The sequence below is a fragment of the Lathyrus oleraceus genome, chromosome 1 (genome assembly GCF_024323335.1).
Source record: "Lathyrus oleraceus cultivar Zhongwan6 chromosome 1, CAAS_Psat_ZW6_1.0, whole genome shotgun sequence".
Taxonomy (NCBI): Eukaryota; Viridiplantae; Streptophyta; class Magnoliopsida; order Fabales; family Fabaceae; genus Lathyrus; species Lathyrus oleraceus.
Window position 1 is genome coordinate 140,898,516 of NC_066579.1, and position 20,174 is coordinate 140,918,689.

General features: G+C 37.3%; 1 protein-coding gene across 1 annotated transcript; it reads left to right on the forward strand.

Annotated features, from left to right (window-relative positions):
- Positions 1-24: 24 nt before the first annotated feature.
- Positions 25-19,418, forward strand: LOC127096008 (protein argonaute 5). The gene is made up of 8 exons (XM_051034639.1): positions 25-239; positions 333-488; positions 577-710; positions 809-915; positions 1,001-1,104; positions 1,262-1,429; positions 17,926-18,074; positions 19,219-19,418. The coding sequence occupies exons 1-8, from the start codon at positions 91-93 to the stop codon at positions 19,416-19,418; spliced, it is 1,167 nt and encodes a 388-aa protein (XP_050890596.1). The 5' UTR covers positions 25-90.
- The last annotated feature ends 756 nt before the right edge of the window (positions 19,419-20,174 follow it).

Here is a 20,174-nt window from a genome sequence, read left to right on the forward strand (position 1 = left end):
GAAAAATTTGATAAATGTTATTACGTATCTATTTCGCCAGAGATTACTTCAAAAAAAGTGTGCAGAGATATTATCAACCAGTTAGTTAAAATGTATCGGGAATCCCAGTTGGACAACCGCATACCTGCTTACGATGGGAGAAAGAGCTTATTTACTGCCGGACCGTTACCTTTTACTTCCAAGGTTTTTGTGGTTGTCTTGACTGACGACAATAGAGGATCCTCTTCTGATTCTGATAGGTGAGTTTGCTGCAACTGGGTTAGTAATGAGTAAATATGGTTACTATTTGTGATATGTTATGAATGGATTGCTGATTTTATGTACCGTTACAGGAAAAAGCGTGAGCGGGAGTTTAAGGTTACTATAAAGTTTGCTTCCAAGACGGATCTCTACAACCTTACTCAGTTTCTCCGTCGCATGCAGCTGGACTGTCCTTACGAAACCATTCAAGCTCTTGATGTTGCTTTGAGGGCAACTCCATCTGAGAAGTAGAGTTATATTTTGAGTGTTGTTTATTTGGGTTTGCTGAGTTTGTTTCTTAAGTGATCATGTTATTATTGATGAATTGTGTTTCAGTTATATTGTTGCTGGGAGGTCTTTTTTCTCTCTGAGTTTGGGGCAACCGGGTCCTCTTGGTGGTGGGACGGAGTATTACAGGGGCTTTTATCAAAGCATCAGGCCGACCCAAATTGGGCTTACTCTTAACATAGGTTTTGGTTTTACACATTACTAATATTTTCTTATTGAGAACTCTTCAATTGAATCTAGGTTGCAATTGCAGTATTTGACCAGTGATACTTTGATTCAGATGTATCTTCAAGAGCTTTTTATGAACCGATACTTGTCACGGACTTTGTTTCCAAACATTTTAAATTGAATTTTTCAAGGCCACTGTCTGATCAAGATCGTGTCAAGGTAATACTTGTGATTTTATATGTTATGAGCCATGAATGAATACTAGTAGCCTGAAATCCTATGTTTATATTTTACTTTGAGTCAGATCAAGAAAGCTTTGAGAGGTGTTAAGGTGAAACTATCTCATAGTGGGAAAATAAGGAGTTGTAAAGTGACCGGTGTCTCAAGAGAGCCACTCAGAGACCTAACGTGAGCAATTTGAATTTCTTTCTAGCATTTTAGTTATTCCTTGTCTGGGGTAAATTTCTGTTCTATATGATAAGGTTTAGGTTAAGGGCTAGCTGTAAACTCCTTGGTCGAGCTTTATTTTTATCTCACCACTCTTTGTAATTTGTTCTTCTTTTAGGTTCATGCTTGAAGATAATGTGACCAGAAAAAAAGTTATTGATTATTTTTATGAGAAATACAATATTGTCTTAAAGCATCCAGTTCTTCCTGCTCTCCAAGCTGGAAGTGACTCGAGACCTATGTTTTTTCCAATGGAGGTTATACTCTTTCTCTGTCTACGCATCGAGTCGGTTGCATCTCAAAAAGAGGTACAAATATATATACCCATTTAATTATATACGCAACAATTCGGTTGCATCACAAAAAGTCATGATTTATTTTATATGAATTTTTAGGTTCCCGGTCGAAAGTTGAAAAGCGCTGGTAAGGATATTAAGTATCTTATTTTTGCTTATAATAGTGTCAATTCATTTAATTTGTTACTAAATCATGAATATGTTTTATTCTCTTAATTGTAGTACTTTGAGGAATACAAATCTTACTCAAGAGCAAATTTGGATGAAATGAAGGATGAATTGTGTCAATTCATTGTTGATCAAAGAATCATATAGCTAGGTTGTATATTGTTGTACATATATGTATGGAATGTTGTTGTTGTATGCTGTTGTTGTATATATGTTGTATATTGTTGTTGTACTTTTACTAAATCATGAATATGTTGTTGTATATTGTTGATCAAAGAATCATATATTAATGTTGTATATATGGAGGATTAATGTTGTATATAAATGGATTCATGTTGTATATATCAATGGATTAATGGTGTATAACATTGGATTAAAGGATGAAATCAATATGAATTTTACACTTTTGCAGCATGCGAACAGGTTCCCAATTAAATACGCACTACTTTTCAAACAAATTTTTTTAAAATAACTAACACTTTAGAGGGCGCTTTCTGCAGGAAGCGCCCTCTAAACACTTTACATTGACAACTTTAGAGGGCGCTTTGTCCAGAAAGTGCCCTCTAAGGTGGCTTTACATGACAACTTTAGAGGGCGCTTTATCCAGAAAGCGCCCTCTAAGGTGGCCCTTAAAGGGCCACTTTAGACAGCGCTTTCTCCAGGAAAACAAAGCGTTGTCTTTACCTATGCCAGCGCCACTTTAGAGGGCGCTTAAAAGCGCTGTTATAGGCAGAAATAAGCGCCCTCTTTTCCCTTATTTGGCGTAGTGATTGAGGTACCGCATGCATAGAGTCACATGTCTTGCATTGAGTCACATTAGAGTTATGTGATAATTGAGTGTGTGTATTGATGTGATTGTGATGTGTGTTCGAGATATAGTAATTGAATTTGGTGATGTTTGGATGCATAACTTGGTGATATATGTGATTATGTGATAATTGTGGTTATGTGTATATTTGAGAATATAACATTTAATTTTAATATTAACTCCTTGAAGTTTGATGTATGTTTGAATCATGTGAAATAAATGTTGGTTAATATTATTGACATGATTATACAAGGTGTGATGAATTCCGTTAATTGTTGATTTAATCATTGTGCCTTATTATACTTTTCCATAATGATTTGAATTCTCACCCTTTCTGTTTGAATGTTACCTTTACATGGGTATCGTGCAGATACTCTAGAGTAGTATTGCTGAATTAAGTGGACGGTAACTCGCTCGAGATTAGCCGGAGAGTTCCCGTATTTTAGTTTGAAGATTAGGTAATGAGTCAATGCTCTGGTCATGTAACACGGGGAGATTAGTAGTATCGAACTCATATCTTAGTTGGATATGCATTATGTTATTACTTGTTTATTTCATCTTGAGGTGATAATGGAGAGATGATCATGGTATGGGACATGGATCATTTTATGACATACATGAGTATTCATTATTTTCCGTTGCGAACGCATATTTCCTGAATATTCATGATAATTGAAATGTGTTATTTTAAATGACCAAGTGTATTGTTGGTTTTTGAAAGCTTTTAGTTTTTGAAAACGTCGATGTGACGCCCTTTTGTTTATATGCGTGCTTATTTACTCTGATTATATATTAAATATTTTGGGGTAGAAAAAGGGGTGTTACATTAGTGGTATCAGAGCCTGGTTGACCAGTTGGTCAATAGTCGTTAGGGTTTTCCATTATGTGGTATTTGATTTGTGTATCTGACACGATCGATACTGTTTGTTCGGGTTGTTCAGGACGATGGTTGCAGGCAGGAATGACGATGCAATTGCTGAGGCGTTGAGGATGTTGGCTGAATCCATTGGTCAGATCCCTCAAGCGAATGCTGGTAACCGAAATGGAGATGATGATGAGTTCCGTGCTTCGGGGAGATTCCAGCGGAACAATCCTCCTGTCTTTGAGGGTGAGCATGAACCTGATAAAGCTCAAGCTTGGCTGAAGGCAATTGAGAAGATCTTCAGAGTCATGAACTGTACTGATTCTCAGAAGGTGCAGTTTGGTACCCATATGCTTGAGAAGGAAGCTGAAGATTTGTGGAATAACACTCTTCAGAGGTTTGAAGAAGACAACATTGAGATTACTTGGGCTCTTTTCCGTGATGTCTTCTTGGAGAACTATTTTTGGAAGATATAAGTGATTTACCGCCGGAACGTGAGGTTGAGTTTTCGATTGATTTAGTTCCTGGAACTAGTCCTGTATCGATGGCTCCCTATAGAATGTATGCTTCTGAGTTGAAAGAGTTGAAGAGTCAACTTGAAGACTTGCTTGAGAAGAGGTTTATTCGTCCTAGTGTGTCGCCGTGGGGTGCGCCTGTTCTCTTGGTCAAGAAGAAAGAAGGTTCTATGAGATTATGTGTTAATTATAAACAACTGAACAAAGTGACAATTAAGAACAAGTATCCACTTCCGAGGATTGACGATCTGATGGATCAGCTGGTTGGAGCTTGTGTGTTTAGCAAAATTGATTTGAGGTCTGGGTATCATCACATTCGGGTAAAGGCTGAGGAAATTCAAAAGACTGCTTTTCGGACAAGGTACGGTCACTACGAGTACTTCGTGATGCCTTTTGGTGTGACTAATGCATCTGGTGTATTTATGGAGTATATGAATAGAATTTTTCATGATTATCTGGATAAGTTTGTTGTTGTGTTCATCGATGATATATGGATTTATTCCAAGAGTCAAGAGGATCATGTCGAGCATTTGAAGGTTGTGTTATCGGTGTTGAAAGAGAGGAAGTTGTTTGCTAAACTCTCTAAATGTGAGTTTTGGTTGAGCGAAGTAAGTTTTCTTGGACATGTGATTTCGAGTGGTGGTATTTCTGTGGATCCTACGAAGATTGAAGTTGTATCTCAGTGGGAAGATCTTAAGTCTGTTGGTGAGATTCAAAGTTTCCTTGGTTTGGCTGGTTATTATAGGAAGTTCATTGAAGGATTTTCTAAGTTGTCGTTATCGTTGACGCAGTTGACTAGGAAAGGTCAAGCTTTCATTTGGACTTTGCAGTGTGAAGCGAATTTTCAAGAGCTTAAGAGAAGATTGACTATGGCTCCTATTTTGATTTTACCGGATCCGTTAGAAACTTTCGTTGTGTATTGTGATGCTTCTTTGTTGGGTTTGGGAGGTGTTCTGATGCAATAAGGGCAAGTGGTAGCTTATGCTTCAAGGCAACTTAAAGTTCATGAGAAGAATTATCCGACGCGTGATTTAGAGTTGGTCGCCGTGGTGTTTGTGTTGAAGCTTTGGAGACATTATTTGTTTGGGTCGAGATTTGATGTGTTTAGTGATCACAAGAGTCTGAAGTACTTGTTCGATCAGAAAGAATTGAATATGAGGCAAAGGAGATGGTTGGAATTCTTGAAATATTATGATTTTGGTTTGAATTATCATCCTGGAAAGGCGAATGTTGTAGCCGATGCATTGAGTAGGAAGTCATTGCACATGTCTATGTTGATGATTCGAGAGTTTGAATTGTTGGAGCAATTTAGAGATTTGAGTTTGGTTTGTGAAACAACGTCTTCGTGTGTTAAGCTTGGTATGTTGAAGCATACGTGTGGCATTCTCGACGAGATTAGAGAAGGTCAGAAGTCAGATTTGAAATTAGTCGAGGTTATGACATTGATTAATCAAGGCCAAGGTAGTGAGTTTCGGATTGATGAGAATGGTATCGTGAGGTGTCGTGATCGAGTTTGTGTTCCGGATGTTGCGGATTTGAGAAAGAGGATTCTTGAGGAAGGGCATAGAAGTGGTTTGAGTATTCATCCTGGTGCTACTAAAATGTATCAAGACTTAAGAAATATGTTTTGGTGGCAAGGTATGAAGAAGGATGTAGCGGAATTTGTGTATTCATGTTTGACTTGTCAAAAGTTAAAGATTGAACATCAAAAGTCGTCTAGTTTGATGCAACCGTTATCTATTCCCGAGTGGAAGTGGGATAGTATCTCTATGGATTTTGTTTCGGGTTTTCCGAGAACATCAAGTAATTGTGAGGCAATTTGGGTCGTTGTGGACAGGTTGACGAAATGTGCTCATTTTATTCCGATGAGGATGGATTATTCGATGGAGAGACTTGCTAAGTTGTACATCGAAAGGATTGTGTGTTTGCATAGTATTCCGTCGAGCATTATTTCGGATAGAGATCCGAAGTTCACTTCGAGATTTTGGGAAGGTTTGCAAAGTGCTTTGGGTACGAAATTGCGTTTGAGTTCGGCATATCATTCGCAAACTGATGGTCAAACGGAGAGGACTATTCAGTCACTTGAAGATCTTTTGAGGTCCTGTGTTTTGGAAAAAGGAGGAAATTGGGATAGTTTCTTGCCTTTGATCAAGTTTACGTATAACAACAGTTTCCATTCGAGTATTGGAATGGCACCTTTTGAGGCTCTTTATGGTAGAAGGTATATAACTCCTTTGTGTTGGTACGAATCGGGAGAGAGTGTTGTGGTTGGACCCGAGTTGATTCAAGAGACTACGGATAAGATTAAGATGATTCAAGAGAAGATGAAGGCTTCTCAGAGTCGTCAAAAGAGTTATCATGATAAGAGGAGGAAGGCTCTTGAGTTTGAGAAAGATGATCATGTGTTTCTTCGAGTTACGCCAATAACGGGTGTTGGTAGAGCGTTGAAGTCGCGTAAGTTGACGCCACGTTTCATTGGTCCTTATCAGATTTCCGAGAGGGTAGGTGAAGTGGCATATCGGATTGCATTACCACCATCACTTTCTAATCTTCATGATGTGTTCCATGTGTGTCAATTGAGGAGGTACATTGCGGATCCATCGCATGTTGTTCCATTAGATGATGTTCAAGTGAGGGATAATTTGACGGTCGATACATCACCTATGTGAATTGAAGATCGAGAAGTGAAGAAGCTTCGTGGCAAAGAGATTGCTTTGGTGAAAGTGATATGGGGCGGAGTCGCCAATGACAATATTACTCTGGAACTCGAGGATAAGATGAAGGAATCGCATCCAGAGTTGTTCGTGTGAGGTAAGTTTTCGAGGCCGAAAATCTTTTAAGTGGGGGAGAGTTGTAACAACCCAATTTTAGCAATTATTTCTTATGTTAGTATTACTATATTTTATTTTATTTATTTGGAGTGTTAATTAATTAATTGGTTATTAGGTAGTATAATAATTGATTATGTTAATTAATTTTGTGTTTTTATTAATTATTTAGTTGATATGAGATATAATGAATAATGGGATTAATTAACTTGGTGTGTCTATTGAGTTGGTTTGAATTATTTGAATTAAATAGAGATATTTAAATATTAGGTCTTATTGGGCCTATTAATTAAATTAGATGTATCATGATTTAAGCCCAAATAGAATACTAATATAAATAGTAAGAGGAGGGGGAGAATCTGATTCATTTGATCATTTGACAAAATAGAGAAAGAGAAGAGGAAAAGTAAGGAGAAGAGGGGAAGAACAGGGGAGAAGCTAGGGTTTCCATCAAATTGAAGAGGTAAGGGGGGAATCCTTATTATTATGGGTTAGTATGATTGGGTCAATGGGTAGAAGCATGTGTAGGTTGAAATCCTTAAATTGCATTCTTTTGGAATTGTTAGGTCTTGATGAATGTTCTCGATTTGTTGTGATTGGATTGTGTTAAAACTGTAAATTAATGTTATATTGTATGAGTCATAATTCTCTAAATGTGTAGCTTTTTACGTAATCGAAATCTGTGGTCCGAAAGTCCTCAAACGATGAAAAACGCAGAAAATTCTACATTCTGTTTTATGTTAACCGGTTACCCATCGAGCGTTAACGGGTTACTTGCTTAAATTTCTGCATTCTGTTTTATGTAAACCGGTTACCCACCGAGCGTTAACCGGTTACTTGCTTGAAAATATGCGCAGGAAGTTGATTCTGTTTTATGTTAACCGGTTACTCACCGAGCGTTAACCGGTTACTTGCTCTGTTTTATGTTAATCGGTTGCTCACCGAGCGTTAACCTGTTACCGCTATTTGAAAAATGAAAATTTGAGATTTTTAAAGTTGTATTCATTTGAATTGAAATCTAATGTGCGTATTTGATAATTAGCCTATATTTGTGAATGATATATTGTTATGAATGTGTATATGTACCATTGGTGGATAATTCATTGAATTGAATTATGTTGATATGTGGAATGTTAAGATGGTAGAGATGATCTTAATTGCATATGTGTTGGTATTTGTACATTCATTCATGGCATGGTCGACTTCATAGTGGAAGTGGTGAAACTGTGGGTTCACATGGTAGCATACGTTGATCCTCAATTGGAAATAGGCGTAGTAGATGTAGCACACGTTGATCCTTAATTGGAAATAGGCGTGGTAGTAGACGGTGATCCTTAATTGGAAATAGACGTAGCACACGTTGATCCTTAATTGGAAATAAGCGTGGTAGTGACTTTGATCTTGTCCGGATCGGAAGCATGGCTTGGATTCTAGATATTGAATCGGAAAGCGGTGAAACGTTGGGTTCACATTGAGGTACCGCATGCATAGAGTCACATGTCTTGCATTGAGTCACATTAGAGTTATGTGATAATTGAGTGTGTGTATTGATGTGATTGTGATGTGTGTTCGAGATATAGTAATTGAATTTGGTGATGTTTGGATGCATAACTTGGTGATATATGTGATTATGTGATAATTGTGGTTATGTGTATATTTGAGAATATAGCATTTAATTTTAATATTAACTCCTTGAGTTTTGATGTATGTTTGAAACATGTGAAATAAATGTTGGTTAATATTATTGACATGATTATACAAGGTGTGATGAATTCCGTTAATTGTTGATTTAATCATTCTGCCTTATTATACTTTTCCATGATGATTTGAATTCTCACCCTTTCTGTTTGAATGTTACCTTTACATGGGTATCGTGCAGATACTCCAGAGTAGTATTGCTGAATTAAGTGGACGGTAGCTCGCTCGAGATTAGCCGGAGAGTTCCCGTATTTTAGTTTGAAGATTAGGTAATGAGTCAATGCTCTGGTCCTGTAACACGGGGAGATTAGTAGTATCGAACTCATATCTTAGTTGGATATGCATTATGTTATTACTTGTTTATTTCATCTTGAGGTGATTATTGAGAGATGATCATGGTATGGGACATGGATCATTTTATGACATACATGAGTATTCATTATTTTCCGTTGCGAACGCATATTTCCTGAATATTCATGATAATTGAAATGTGTTATTTTAATGACCAGGTGTATTGTTTGTTTTTGAAAGCTTTTAGTTTTTGAAAACGTCGATGTGACGCCCTTTTGTTTATATGCGTGCTTATTTACTCTGATTATATGTTAAATATTTTGGGGTAGAAAAAGGGGTGTTACACCCACTACCTACAAAAGATTTAAACTATACATTAACATATTTTTGGTATTTTGGTTAGTAGAATGATAAAAAAAAGTATGATACAATCAAATTGTATTTGGTGATCTCTCTTAATGAAAACTCAATGAATGAGGGGTAAGGAGGATGTCAAGGTGTGATCCCAATGCTAATGCATATGATGAGATGGCATGAGGGATCTTAGGGTCAAAATTGGGATCTTAGAGCTACCCCTAATCTAGGATGTTCTAGCTGAGGAGATGAAGGTTTAAATCTTCGCATCGACTCAGTAGAATGGACTTAAATAACAACATATAGAAACAAATTTTGGTCCCTAAGAGACCTCCTGATGCATATGATATGACTGTTAAAAATATCTCTATGGGGAAAATACTGCCACAAAGGAAAAGAATCCGGAGAGACTGAAAGTCCGCAGTGTAGCGGTAAATTCATGACCATCAAGTTATGGATAAGCTAGATGCCAATAAAACCAGAGTCGCCATCGCGCTTTTATTGTTTCTAAGGGAAAAGGGAAAAGTACGAACAAAACCCAAAAGTAAGAAGTTTTCAAATCAAAGCTAATAAAATGTCAAAGATTACAAGTAAGGGGGTTGGTTACACAAAGGGAAGGTATTATCACCCAAAGTGTCCTAGGTACTCCTAGGGAGCCCTTTTTTGTGTGCATATGTATTTTGTACAAATGATGTTTACAAACAAATAGAATGGGGGGATGAGAAAAGAATTCATTAATTATATTTTTGTGTTTGACAAGACCTTCGTACTTGTGCCTATGTACCAACATAAAAATGAGGGATCAAAACCTCGTAGTTCGTGATACAAATTTCAAAGTGAGTGAATGACTTTTAACAAAATTTAAATTTAAAAGGCACAAAGGCCTAAGAATGATTTGAATGAGTTAGTTCTTTTTGGATTTTTGAAAGTTTTAAGTCATGTATAGTTAAGTTTATTTACAAATTTGATTTAAGAAAAGAAGTTTGAAAATGCAATGGCATAAGGCCAAAGTTTCTACCTTTTTTCAAAGTGGTCAAAGTTTAGAACAAAAAAAAACTAATTCACACAAAGAAGATTTTAAAAAAAGGAGGGAGAGATTTTAAAATTAAAGAGATGAGGAGGAGATGAAGAGACTAATCCTATACAAAAAATTAAAAGATAAGAGTTGAAAAGATCTGACCAATGGGTAGCAATCCAATAGACAAGAATGTAAATAGAAACCCTAATTCTCTTGGACATTAGAATCAAACAACACACAATGCACAATTATATCAACTTGAAGAGTAAGGCATCAAATAAAGATAGCCACATCTAAGCTTAGCCACTCCATGATCTTCTTTAAATTAGCCCATGTAACAGATGAATTCCACAAGCCACAAGTTCAAAATAACAACTTCACAATGATCATGTTGCAGATGGACTCAAAGGGATTTTCAAAGATGTATCAGATGAGTTTTCAAATTGCAAGCACTTGGTTTCACAAAAGTGGGCATTGGCCAAGTCCTTTAGCATAAGAATGTTGCCTAAACTCTAAGTCCATTTGTCCAAGATCAAGTCAACAGTCCACACAAAAGTTTTTTAGGATTTTTGTTGTTATTATGTACATTAATGGTCAAAGACCACACAAGCAAACAAAATACACACAAACAAGATATACCACTCAATATGGTCCAAGTGGACAAAGTGAAAATGACATTAACATAAACAATTAGAATGGTATGAATAATGGCAAATGAATAAAGACTAACATTAAATTGCATTAAGGTAAATGACTTGAAATTAAAGGTTAGTTGTTATGAGTTAGAAGTTAGTATTGTTTTGCTTTTGCTTTTTATTTTGAAGTCATTCTTTGGAGAACACTCCACCTACTTATCACAAGCATGGATCCTTGAACCAAGACATCTTTCAAAGGAAAGAAAAAAGGCCAAGTTTCACACAATACCATAAAAGAGGGGAGACTTACAATCTCACTAACTAGAATGCTATACCTTTTGTGTCACAAATTTAGCGCTATGTTAAGCAATCGTAATTGGACTTATGTAGAAGTCACAACTATTTGAGGTCGGGCAATCAAATTTTCGTGTTAATGCATGTTAGAGACATAGTATAATGGACTATGCTCATGAAACATACCACACACAAAAAGAATATGCAAAAAAGGTGGCATAATCTCATCCATACTTATGGTAATTTTTCAATCAACTAGCCTTAGGACTTTGAGATTTTATAGGCCAAATGAGATGAATGCATAAAGAATGGGAATTAGATGAAGAGAGAGAGGAATGGATCAAAACTCAATTTGGTCAAAGGAGGACTTTTACCAAATTAATATCATTCATTCATTTGCGGAGATGGAATGTACATTCCATCAATCCCTTAAATACAATGATATTAACTTGACAAAGTCAAATCAACCTTGACCAAGGCCCAACAACAAGAGTCAAACTCAAACAAGTCATCACAATTGGTCAACATAATTATTTGGCATTTATTCAAATTAAAACTACTAAAATAATGCATTTAAATTGAATAAGGTTTGTCAAATTCCTAAAATCTCATCAAAACAACCAAAGAAATGGCCATGAGATTTATCATAGGTCAAACAAGGTCAAATGACCTTGGAGAAAAAATTTCAGAACTTTTAAAGACTTAAAAGTATTTTTAAACAATTAAAAACAAACACAAAATCAATTAAAACATGAAAAATATTAATAATGATCCAAAAAAATAATTTTAATTCAAAATATGAAAGAGGAAATTATTTAAATTTTTTTGGTGAAACTCTCATATTTTTTGGATCAATATTAAAATTAATATGAATTAATGAAAATAAAAGGATTAAACAAAAATTAGAAAATAGAAAAAAAACGTGGACCATTTGATCTCCCTCATTAATTGAGGTGGCAGATCAAGTGGCTTAGTGCGCGCGTTCCACAATGGACTCTAGTCAACGCGCCACACACTTGATATTCACAATGGACACGTGAGATTATAACTTTTTAAAACAGATCAATGGCTCTGAACACTTCCAGCGCATTGTCGGAGTCCAAAGGTCGGTCATCTTCTCCGATGACCCTGGCCGAACTGGTTCGATCATCATCACATCAAAAAAAAAAATAGGGCATGATCTGAAAGATAAAATGGTGTAGATCATGAATATCACCTCAATTTTAACTAACTCTAAACATATATATATATATATAGAGAGAGAGAGAGAGATGGAGTTGAATTTGAGGTGCATCAACTGAGTTGCTTCGATTTGACCTCTAAGCAACTCAATCTTCTTGCCTACATTGGTAGGACTTTAGACAACCAAATATTCAAGAGAATTAAGTAGAATTGAGTGAGAATCGAAGAGATGAAGTTTTTTGAAAATTACCTTTAATGTTATGCAGTTCTTGATGTTGCTTGCTCCAAACATGATTTGATCACACTTGAGAAGCTAGTAGGAAGTGATTGATGAGGTTGCAAGGCTTTGGATCCTGGAGTTCTTGAATCTCCAACAATTGAGATTCAAACTCAAATTTCAATTTGAAATTTATCAGGTTTTACTTTAGAATGAGAGGGTTTCAGTGGGGGGAAAAGCTGGCGTGCAAAGTCTTGTTCAAATGAGCTCAGAAGCATGCTATTTATAGCCGAATGGAATGATATTTGCACACTTCAAATTTTTGTCCAAAATTGGCAATGTTGATGGCTCGAGTGCATGGGCATTTGCAGGCCCATGATGCAATGCAAAAAGGTCCAAAATGCATCCAAATGAAGTCTGAATGGAAGCTTGATTGGCAAGGCAAAGTGAACTGAAGTTTTGAGTTTGATTCTTTCCAATGAAGCAGCCTTGTTAAAGCCATGCGCATACCTAGCAATTATTGTCTATAATGCATGAGCTTGGGTTCTTTTGGAAAGCTTGGATCAAGCGGAACAAGTTTGATGTTGAACACTTTTTCATTTGGAGCTTGGAACATGGAGAATTTGGAGGTGGAAGTTTGGAAATTTCAATATGTTGAAAAATATTCGTGTCAATCCATATATCTCAATATTCCACCTTGCTTAACTTTTTATGTGAGCTTCAAATGAGAAAAGTGTCTTCATCAAAGTTGTAGCTCTTTCAAAGACCTTAAAAATGGTAACCAATTTCATGTCATTTGGATTTAGAATGATAGTGTTATACATTTTTGAAGTTTGGAAAAATCACTTGTTCAATGGTATAGGTCAAAAATGACTTATAATGTAACCTTATATCACATGCTCAAAAAAGTTGAATTAGCTCCCACTCCAAACATCAAAGTTGAAGTAGACATCTTGAATTTAATTGTGCAACTTGGAAATCTTTCATCTCATAAAAATTGATCAAGTTATGGTCTTGGTAAGTTGACTTTCAAATTAGGGTTTAGACAAAATGACCTATAATGTTTCAACATAGAAAATGATTTTCCAAGCAAAAATAGCTCTATGTCCCAACATGAACGTTGTTTGGAATGTCATTTAGAGTAATTTATACCTTGTAATAATTTTCATATGGTGGAAATTGTAGGATATAGGGTCTAGGGAGACCTAGTTTTGATCAGATGAATTCATCTGGCCAACCACCATCAACCAACTTGCTAACCTTCAATTCTCTTGACTTTTTAGGCTCATGGTAGATCATATATGCATAAGATGATGAATTTTGAAATTTCCCTTGAGAAATTTGATCAATTGGTGAGATAGCTTGTTGGAGAAGTTACTCAGGATACCTAGTCAAACTAGGGTTTCCAAATCCCCCTCAAACTCTTGAAGAGAACTTGATCAATATGACATGTAGATAACAATGGGACTCATATATGATGCTTATAACCATTCTTGGATCAATCCATGGTTGTGCTCTTTAGTAATGAGGGTCTCAAACCCTAGATGTGGACTTGATAGATCAATGGGATCATGCCCTTCCTACAAAAGACTTAGGCAAATGCAAAGACATATTTTTGGTATTTTGGTTAGTAAAAAGGTAAAATACAAGTATGATACAATCATATAGTGCTTGGTGATCTCTCCCAAAACAAACCCAAGAAAGAGGGGTAAGGAGGATGCCAAGGTATGATCCCAATGCTAATGCTTATGATGAAATTGCATGAGGGATCTTAGGGTCAAAATTGGGGTCTTACACGCAGAAGTATAATGCATTCCATAAGGAAAAATCACTGGGGAGACAGAGATTCTAGGGGATAAAAGGTTGTGCATAGGCCAGGCTACGACTTAAAATTTTTTGGGGGACACGAGGGATTCCACGAAAATAAATCAATGGAAAGGCTCAGCCGGGGATAAAAGGAAAATCTGCAGTGGAAACGGGTAGATCAGAACCAAGCCAAAATACTCGAACCAAGCAGGGAACGACGATCTCACTAGGAAATATGCACTCAAACTCGACTAGGGAAGAAATGATCTTCAACACAGGAGTACCAGAAGTATATTATCTGCTACAGGTTACTGGGAAAGGAGATAACATACTCTGAAAGAGAGGACTTCCGTTACCAGTTAGGGTAAACATATCAAGGATGACTCGCTAAGGGCAACAGAAGGTGTACTCATTACCAGTTACTGGGTAAGAATAACCTGCTGAGGAAAAACCAAATAGGGATTACAACTACCGGTTACTGGGCAGAAGACCACCTAGAAAGAGAATATCCGTCACCGGTTAAAGTGAACATATCAAGGATAGACTCAAAGGGAAGAATATATGTTATCGGTTAAGATGAACATATCAAGGATATACTCACTTTGGGACATTAGAAAGAATATTCGTTACCGGTTAGAGTAAACATACCAAGGATAATATGCCTGAAAAAGTAGGAATTATATCTATTGCTTACTGGATAGAATACAGGAAAGAGAATATCTGTCATCGATTAAGATGAACATATCAAGGATAGGCTCTGAGGGGAAGAATGATTTATAACTACCGGTTACTGGGCAGAAAATCGCAAAGAAGAGGAAATCCATCACCGGTTAGGATGACCATTGTTGATTCTAAGTGTTGGCATCAATTTTGGTAAAACAAAGAGTGTTCACAAGATGTCATGTGTGATGTCTTAACATGAGATATCCTATGTACCTGTTGGAGTTCAAGAACCTGTGCATGCAAGATTGTTTCATAATGCCACATACAAAGCCATGGCTTCTGATATTGGATGTACCTGCTGGAGCTTAAATGAAAGACATGTTCATGCAGGATTATTTCAGATGACATACACAAGGTCATGACATCTGATATGGTTGTACCTGCTAAAAGCTATAAAAGGAATTATTAGATAATGCAGGATTTTTCCAGGATGTCAGACCCGATGTCATGACATCCTGTACACAGAACATTCAGTGTGAGTGTCTGGTGTTTTGTGATTGCATAATTAATGGCAATCTTTGAATGATTGAAGATATGATTAGTTGGCGCATTCAATCATGGATTACAACCAGATTTACTTATTTTCCAAGGAGATCTAACCAGCTGTTATAAAAAGATTTGATTGGAAAATAGATTTAGGGTTTTCAAGATGTCCAAGCCCAGCTGAAAGCTTCTATAAAAAGGGACTCAGAAAACCTATTTGAATACACAACCAAGACTGAGCGAAATACATAGAGAGAGCTAGAGTTTGTGTCTGTTTGGTCGTAAGACTTGTAGGTCATTCAAGTCATCCATTGATGATTGAATTGGACTGATTTGTGGTTGTAATTTGTCACTCTAAAGCTGTTAAGCAAGAGTGTGTGTCTTCTTGATCAAAGTTGTGAAGCAAGATCAAGAGTGTGTCTTCTTGATTGAAACTGTGAAGTAAAATCAAGAGTGTGTAATTGAAAAGTATTTGCTTTTCTCAAGGGATTGTTGTTTAAAATCACTAGTGTGTGATTGTAAGGGAAGTGAGTGGGTTCTCATATCTAAGAGTGCTTAGGTAGAAATTGCACGGGTAGAGATTAGGTGAGAAAGACTGTAACTTGTTGAAGTGTACGGAGAGTCGTTGAACTAATTCTATTTTAGTGAATTTCCTTCCTGGCTTGGTAGCCCCCAGACGTAGGTGAGTTGCACCGAAGTGGGTTAACAATTGCTTGTGTGATTTGCTTTACAATTATGTATCTTTATCCATTGTGTTAACAGATATTAGTGTCGTGACATTCCCTTCGACATCTTATCCATTGCTCTACAATTGCTTGTGAGATTTGCAATGAAGGTGACTACCATAGAAGAGTCTCAAGATATTTCCTGCATGAGGGTAGATGAGCTAATTGGTTCCCTCCAAACCTTTGAGATGGGATTGAATGATGGAATTGAAAAGAAAACCAAAAGCCTTGCCTTCAAATCAAACATAGAAGAGGAAAACAGTTAAGATGTGGATGAAGAGTGGGCCAATGAAGTTGCAATGATGGGGAGACAGTTCAACAGATTGTTAAAGAAAATGGATGTAAGATCCAAGGCAAATGTCAAGAACATCTCACTTGACATCAGCAATGGAAGGAGAGTAAGGTCATATGAGAAGCCCAAAGAAGGAAAAGAAGTAAAGTGCTATGAATGTGATGGATATGGACACATTAGAACTGAATGTGGAACCTACCTCAAGAAGTAGAAGATGAGTCTTGCTGCCACTTGGTCAGATGAGAGTGATACAAAAGAGGCTGCAAATCTGGTGACTGCATTAATAGGAAAATGGGGTTCTGATGAAGACTCAAGTGATGAAGAAGTGACTTTTGAAGCTTTGGCCTCCACCTACAGAAAGTTGTGTCACAAAAGTGTAGAGCTGTGTAAACAGGTAGAAGGCCAGAAGAAGGGGATAACTCAACTTAAGAATGAGAAGGGAAAAAATTTGGAAACCATCTCCAAATTGAAAACAGAAGTTGTGGCTCTGAAGGTCAAGCTAGATGAAAGTCAACAAGTTGAAAGCCAGAAGATAGCACAGCTGGAGAATGAAAAAGCAGAACATGTGGAAACCATCTCCAAGCTAAAAACTGAAGCCATGCTCTTAAACTCAAAACTAGAAGAGATAACCAAGTATGTAAGGATGCTGAGCAATGGATTTGACTCCTTGGACAAGATTCTCCAAACTGGACTAATCACAGGAGCCAAATCTGGAATAGGGTACCATAAATCTAAGGCTGAAAGCAGTTACACTAGTTGCAAACCTCAAGCTAAACCTAAATGCAGCAACAGTAAGAGCGGTCCTAAGATGTCACATCATATGTCACATCATCAGAAGAGAACACAGCAGAAAGGCAAACACCAAAGATGGAGATGTCATTACTGTGGGAAACTTGGTCACTCAAGGCCCTTCTGCTATAAGCTGTATGGTTACCCTACCCCTGCTTATCAACAGACTCACTATCAACCCAGACCCAAACAGCACAGGCCTATCAACAAGAAGTAATGGGTTCCTAAGCCTAATGATACAAGTCTAATAGCTCACTTTCCCCTCAAAGAAGAGTGGTACTTTGATAGTGGATGTTCTAGACACATGACTGGAAACTCAGACTTGATAACTGACCTTCACCCTCATGACATAAGCCATGTAACCTTTGGTGATGGAACAAAGGGTGAAATAAAGGGGATAGGCAAGCTTGGGTGTCCTGGAGCTCCTAAACTTGACAATATTCTACTTGTCAAGGGCTTGTCTTCAAATCTAATAAGCATCAGTCAGCTAGGGGATCAAGGTCTGAATATCATCTTCACTAAAACTGAATGTCTGATTATTAACAAAGACGGTGAAGTAGTTATGGAAGGAATCAGGATCAAAGACAACTGTTACATGTGGAGCTCTCAAATGGATGACTCCTCTAAGATGAGTACAGTTGCTGGAAGAACCTTCAAGGGTAATGAAAGACAAGTCTGTGGGAAAGGGCGGACAAGGATGCCAAGACCAAACCTCGACGAAGAGAAGGCCATGATGGCCCAAACATCTGAAAAAGGGGAACATGTGACTGGTTATATGCAGTCTGAAACTGGTTAAAGCTTTGTTGGAACTGGGCCACAAAGGACTATGCGTGTAAAAAAGATTGAGACAGACAGTAAAAGGACACCTGCTCCTTCACATTTGGAAGATGAAACTGATGCTTATGATGATGAAAATATATCAGATGAAAGCAATAATTCTCAATCAGGTTGGATGAATCTACTGATAATTATATACAATGTCACACTCGATGTCATGACATTGTATTATGACAACCTGTATGATACAACTATGTCCAAAGATCATATTCAGCACAGCTGAACCAAGTACATTATTTGTTGTCATCACTCAATTAGAAAATATATGGAAAACAAACTCATGGTTCTACAGCATGAAATGCAACTTACTAACAAGGCTGCAAGGGATGTGTTTAATGACCAACTGAAATATGAAAAGAAATTAGGGGCTTGGTTTCTTGAGAAAGTATGGCAATTAATGTGGAGTGGAAAAGGTAACAAAAATAGTGTCTGCCCAATGAAAAGAAAAAGCCACATTAATAATGAATCATCATCTAGTATTGGAAATAGTGGCTATTTCATTTACACGCTCTGCCTGAACACAATTCTTTTCATCTTCATCAAACTACTCAGAAAACCTCTGCTAGGGCAAAGAAATTTCTCTCAAAAGTTCAACAACATGTCTGAACATCCATCATCATCTAGCTCAAAACCCCTTCATACAAGAACTCCCTCCATGGAGTTTTTAGACGAAGATTTGATGGACGTGACTCCTCTGTGTATGATGCCAGGTGACGTCCCAGGCTCTTCTTCCACGACTGGAGCTAAGCAAGGTAACACTCCTGAAAAATCTTCTGATAAAGAGGACATGCACTTCATTGATCGCACCATAAGAAACCTAGTTACTAGAATACTGAATGAAGAACATGGAGTCAAGGATATTTTTACCCCTTTGTCTAGAAGGGACCCCTCTCCTGAGGTGGAAACCCAAGTTGAGAAAGATGATGACTCATCTAAGACAGAAAAGGAAGTAGCTGCTGAGGGACTATGCTCTCTTGGAAAAAATTTACCAAGCAGGTCTCCTGATACTGCTCAAGATATTGAAGAAGAAAGGTCTGAAGAAGAAGATGACACTTTGGTCAATCTTGTGAAAATAAGTGTAGCCAATAAACTGAGAAAAAGGAAGAGTACGACTGAGATAAGGACAGCCAGGAGAGAGAAAAAGGTTGTTGGTATAGGTCCCTCCAAGTCTTGGAGCAAAGTAGAGGTGAGAAAGAGGAAAATAAAGTAGTGAGAGCTCTGAATCTGATGAGAATGTCGAAGATGATGTTCCAGACATCTCCTCTGTTAAAAGGAAGGCTGCAAAGAAGTCTCCAAACAAAGTGGTTGTTGTTCATCTAGACAAATGGAGGTTTGTCACTCAAAGAAGGGTAGTGGTTGAAAGAGAATTGGGAAAAGACGTTGTTGAAGTAAAGGAAATAATGGAGTTAATTAAGGCAGCTGGTCTTATGAAAACTGTGACTGCTCTGCCTTAGTGCTATGAGGGGCTAGTCAAAGAATTCATTGTAAACATCCCTAAGGAGATTTATGAAAAAAGCAGCAGGGAGTTCTGCAAAGTTGTTGTTAGGGGTAAGTGTGTGAAACTTTCACCAACCATCATCAACAAGTTCCTATGGAGAAGAACTAATGGAGGGGTAGATCTAGAGACCACAGATAATGAGGTCTGTAGGATGATTACAGTTGGCCAAGTTAAGGAATGGCCTAGTAGGAAACACCTATCAGCAAGTAAACTAACTGTCAAGTATGCCATCTTAAGTGCAAGTGACATTCCAAGCAGGAGAAAGGCCCCTCTATCAATTCACTATAAGCTTTTTGAGGCAAGTCATGTCAATGATGTTGTCATGACATCTGCCAGAAGGGAACCTGCATCTCAAGGGAGCTTAATTGACCAACTAAGAGATACCTGCAAGGAATTGGAGAATGGTATAAAGGTGGCTAAGGCAAGAAAAGAAGCTTTGGAAGCTCTTATTTGTAGCCTGGAAAAAGAGGAGATAGAAAAAACTGGTAAGGATTGAGATGCAAAAGCACAATCCTGTGACAGCTCTGGAAGCTCTGATGGCTTTGAAGATGAAGATGAAGGTGAAGGTGATACTTCTTCCTGTTATTGATGGTTCCCCCTTTTTTTTGTTAAAGACTGAAGATTGTATGAGGTGTGCTGTGAAGACTGTGAAGCTGTTATGTCTGATGTTTTGGGTGATGTTCTGCTGCTGCTATATGGAGTTCTTGTTTTT